Below are 5,361 nucleotides of genomic sequence, written 5' to 3'. Positions count from 1 at the left end.
AGAAAAAAGAAAATGATTCCAACTAGTATTATTAGATTGAAAGACATGATGGTGTCAACTTTGGCGAAATTAGTTAAGGTACGGGCAAGCTGATTCAAACACGATTATTATAAAAATATAACATAAATAGCTAGTGTGAACGTACATAACTTCAGTTCTTATTGCACGTAAACCTAGAATTGCTTTTTTGTTATACCGATGAACCACCTACTTGTACACAAGCTGCCTATTTAAGCACCAAGTTCCCTCTCTCTTTCACCACACTTCCTAAATATTACACACATCATACTCCTTTTATCTTTTCTACAGACCAAGTCATTATATTCTCAATCATGTCTTTCACCTCAACTTATGAGGATTTCACTTGGTGGATGTTTACCTTACCAGCCATTCTTGAAACCCAAAACTTTTTTAACCTATTGATACCAACCTTTGTTGTCTTTATGGTAATTACAATTTTCACTTGGGCTTTTACTGCCGGTGGCTCGGCTTGGAAAAGTGGGCTGAACTCTATGGGCCGGGTTCCAATTCCTGGCCCTAAAGGCCTTCCTATTTTCGGCAGCTTATTCAGCTTGAGCCACGGCTTGGCTCACCGCACTCTCGCTTTTACAGCTTCGGCTTATGGTGCCGCTCAAGTCATGGCCTTTAGCTTGGGTTCAACCCGGGCTATCGTGTCATCTGACCCGACCATAGCCCGGGAAATCTTGACCTCCCCACATTTCGCTAACCGACCGGTCAAAGAGTCGGCTAAGCAGCTCATGTTTAGCCGAGCCATCGGGTTCGCACCCAACGGAACATATTGGAGGCTCTTGAGGAAAATTGCCGCATCACATCTCTTCGCTCCTAAGCGCATTTTAGCCCATGAGGTTGAAAGGCAACTAGAATGCAATTCAATGTTGGTTTCTATAGCCAATGAACAAACCTTGCATGGCTCAGTAACTATAAGGAAACACCTTCAAGCTGCTTCACTTAACAACATTATGGGGATAGTATTTGGGAAAAAGTATGAAATGATAGAAGAAAATAAAGAGGCCAAAGAGCTTCAAGAAATTGTGGCTGAAGGGTTTGAGTTATTGGGAGCTTTCAATTGGTGTGATCACTTGCCATGGTTGAAGTATTTCTATGATCCTTTTACCATCAAGGAACGTTGCGTAGCTCTTGTCCCTCGTGTTGAAAACTTTGTTAAGAAGTTGATTCAGGAGCACAAAAATGAAAATTCCAAAAAGATTTCGGAAGCTTGTGATTTTGTTGATGTTTTGCTGGCTTTAAGTGGTGAAGAGAAGCTTCATGAGGATGATATGGTGGCTGTTTTATGGGTCAGTATATATTACTCTCTTTTTTTAAGCTTTGTCTAACTGATTCATAAGAAGTTAGGACTTTTTGAATTGAGTTAATGCTTTATGCATGGGAGGTCTAAAAATATTCGACACTGTTAATTATGTTACTTATAATAAGGTATAATAACTGACTTGTTATGATAGATTAAACTAATTAATGTAATACAGTATTTACACTATCGGATATATAAATTAAACTCTCTCTTTGATTCTCTTAGAAGTGAGATGATAGTAACCTTATTAGTATATTTTTTAGAAACCTATCACTTTCAAGACCATTAAGCTTTTAGAGCACGTCTTTAACTTACATTGTTGGCAAGAGGGTAAGTCATATTTACTACTGTCAGTAAAAAATTCTTATACTCGTATTACTTTCTATTTTATAAGATTACCAATTAATGTGTATGGAAAATCATCTGCAGTTTCCTTTAAAGTCATATGATGAAGTAAATTGTTTTTTACTGGCAAATATGTGCAAAACTTATACTCTTATATATTTCAATGTTTATCTTATTAGTACTCATATTTTTTGTCTTTGCAGGAAATGATCTTTCGTGGTACCGATACAACTGCACTACTAACAGAATGGGTCATGGCAGAACTAGTTCTGAACCAAGAAATCCAAGAAAAACTTCACAATGAGCTAGAAACTATACCAGGGAAAAATGAAAATGTAACAGATGCCCACATTTCCAAATTGCCCTATCTTCAAGCAGTAATAAAGGAAACATTACGACTACATCCTCCGGGCCCACTATTATCCTGGGCCCGGCTATCCATGTCCGACGTCCACCTCAGCAACGGCATGATTATTCCATCCAACACGACCGCGATGATCAACATGTGGTCTATCACACATGACCCTAACGTGTGGGAGAACCCGTCCGCGTTTAAGCCTGAGAGGTTCTTGAAATCCTCTGGAGGGATGGATTTTGATGTGAGGGGTAATGATTTAAGGCTAGCGCCTTTTGGAGCAGGACGGAGAGTTTGCCCCGGGAAGAATTTAGGGTTTGTCACGGTGAGTCTATGGGTGGCTAAGTTGGTGCAAAAATTTATTTGGGTTGAAAATGAGAGTCACCCTGTTGATCTTGGTGAAGTGTTGAAGCTTTCATGTGAAATGAAACAGCCACTTTCAGCTAAGGCTGTTCCAAGAAATCTTGATCATTAGGGTTTTGATTCCTAATCTAACAATGGAGATATCTGAAGCACTATACACATCGTCAGTGTAAATAATTTTACACAATCAGGTTATATTAACCAGTGGTAGGCAGGTAACATATCTTATTTTTGAGATTTCAAATCTCAAATTTTAAGAAGGCTTACTTGTAGATATCATTTAGATTACCTGATAGTTAAAAAAAGAAAAGAAAAACACACTGACGGTGTATAAGATTTAAACTCATATCTATATACAATAATATTCAAATAAAGATATATAAGTATATATGTCTACTATTTCTAGCTAAGTATGTAAGGTAAAAATAAAGTTGTCGGATGATTCTAAGATAGTGACAAATGTAAGCAGTCTCTTTAATTAGTTTCTTTGTTCGACAATGGTGTTGTTTCAATGTGTGCCTTTTTTTTCTTGTGTAAGTGTATGAATGATGAATTGGAAAAGTATAAATAAATAAAAATTATACTATAGTATGTATTAACATGGCTGGCAGTTGTGCTCTTTTACTACTGTTTTACCCTTTTCCTTTGAGGGGTATTTGTTTATCTTCCTTCATCCTGTTTTCCTTCTAATTCTTGTTTCTCGGAGAGTAGAATTAATAGATTAAGCTAAATATTGATCGTACAGATAGTTAATTATGCTTCTCTAAGAATCAACAAAGTTGCCAAATTGGTCAAACTATTACAAACATCACTAGCGATAGATCTAGGATATGTGGTTCCAAATATATCCACCATATCTATGACTAGGCAATGTCCGACTTGTTAGCTAATTAGTAGGGATTCAAAGCTAGAAAAACAAATGTTTCTAATATATATATATATATATATATATTCTGAAATAGTCGTTCAATTCAGTACTTTATTTATCGAGTCAATCTTTCTAGAGAAGACTTGTAAAAGAATCCCAAGCATGGTTTGTCGAGTCAATTTTCTTGGAGATGACTTGAAAAGAATATTCTAAGTATGACTGAGTTTAACGTGAAAATTAGAATGCGGAATTCACAATCTTTTGAAACTAAAATGAGTAGCACATAGAATTCTCATTACCAGCAGAAAACATACATAGGATAAAGTCTATTTCCTTTTTAAATTAGACTGCTAAAAGGCGTATTCTACTACCTTTATCCAAAATATCTTGTCTTACAAGTCTGTACGGACTTTTAAACAAGTATTTATAAGGGAATTTGTAACAAACATAGGATAGAGTTTATTTACTTTTCAAAGATAAAAACTTATTCCACGACCTTTATAAATTCTTCAAACGGAGAAGGGCCAAAATTGCTCATGATTTATTGGGTTTGGTCTAAAATGTCCTCCGTTAATCTAATGGACTCTGAATACCCCTTCTGTTATCTTATAGTTCAAATATACCTCTGAATAATTAAAATGTCCAAATATACCTCTCGTACTAATGGTGGAAGCGACGTAGGGGTATATTTAAACCTTTTTAATTATTTAGAGGTATATATTTGGATCATTTCAATTCTTCAAGGGATAAGGAAGACCAGATTAAATTGAGATCAAAGAATAAATAAAGACAATTTACTCATATTTTCTTTAGGGAAAAGGGTCAAAAATACCCTTCTACTTTGGATAAAGGGCTAAAAATATCCTCCGAACTTATTTTGGGTCGAAAATGTTTCCCATCCTTAAAGTTTTCAAATGCCTGTCTTTTGACAGAAATTTATCCCCCAAAATAATCAAATCATTTTTTTAAACCCGCTCCATCATTTAAATTTGACCCAACTAAATAATAACCCATAAGATCCCCTTATTCCCTCAATACGTAGGTTTGAAGTTTGAGGGAATTTTGGGGGAATAAGGGGATCTTGTGGGTTATTATTTAGTTGGGTCGAGTTTAAATGATGGAGCGGGTTTAAAAAATAATTTCGGGTTATTTTGGGAGATAATTTTCATCAAGACATGGGTATATTTGAAAACTTTAAGGATAAGGGGGGTATTTTTGACCCAAAATAAGTTCGGAGGATATTTTTAACCCTTTTTCCAAAGTAGAGGGGTATTTTTGACCCTTTTCCCTTTTCTTTATAGTTAATGTTTTCTAAAGGGACGTATTATAGACAAACATGACAAGTAAAACGGATCGGAAGGAGTATTTAACTGTACGTTATGAATAACTTATGATGAATAACAGAAAAATATCTAAGAAATTCATAGACTCTATCATTTGAACTTTGAAATCTAAAATCCAGTTGAGACTAAAGAAGTCAGAATATTCAATGAGATTCCAGCAAAATATATATGCATTCTTTTTTTTCTTCGAAGCGTGTCATATACCTCAGAAGTAGGCAAAAAGATGATAAATCAAATACCTCAGTCTTTTGTTGGAAATTTGAGAAATGAAAAGTAGTAGTAGTTTATATGATTTTTTTCGCAAACTTTTGCAACGACAAAAAGTTACTAGTACTGTAAGAATACACCGTTAATTGCTCAATTGAGACTTTGAGAGTGATATTATCAGGTTAGTCAACGAAAGTACAGATGAATTACGTAGATAACATAAAGACGAGTACGGTTTGTTTGATTTATTGGAAACAACTCAGAAAATTAGTGTTTAATTAATCATTCAACATCCTCTAATACTTACAAATGAAGGAGCTAAAAGGATGTTTTTTGAATATGTTGTCTATGTTCCACTCATGTTTGTCAGGGATTCTGACATGACAGCCAAATTAGGAACTATTTTTATCAGAAATATTATGTTACTAGAATGACATAGGAAATAGTAGTGCATAATTATTTATTAATATAGTATTTTTTCCTAACCAAAAATTTACTAATACATTAATCCTAGTAATATTTGGCAGTTAGCATGCTTTCCCTATTATTT

General features: G+C 34.7%; 1 protein-coding gene across 1 annotated transcript; it reads left to right on the top strand.

Annotated features, from left to right (window-relative positions):
* Positions 1-328: 328 nt before the first annotated feature.
* Positions 329-2,913, top strand: LOC132040830 (cytochrome P450 78A7-like). Its single transcript, XM_059431511.1, has 2 exons — positions 329-1,316; positions 1,879-2,913. The coding sequence occupies exons 1-2, from the start codon at positions 333-335 to the stop codon at positions 2,503-2,505; spliced, it is 1,611 nt and encodes a 536-aa protein (XP_059287494.1). The 5' UTR covers positions 329-332; the 3' UTR covers positions 2,506-2,913.
* Positions 2,914-5,361: the final 2,448 nt, after the last annotated feature.

This window comes from Lycium ferocissimum, chromosome 12 (assembly GCF_029784015.1).
Source record: "Lycium ferocissimum isolate CSIRO_LF1 chromosome 12, AGI_CSIRO_Lferr_CH_V1, whole genome shotgun sequence".
NCBI classification, from domain to species: Eukaryota; Viridiplantae; Streptophyta; class Magnoliopsida; order Solanales; family Solanaceae; genus Lycium; species Lycium ferocissimum.
Note: the sequence above shows the minus strand (reverse complement) of the source record. Positions and strands in the feature narration are given on the sequence as shown.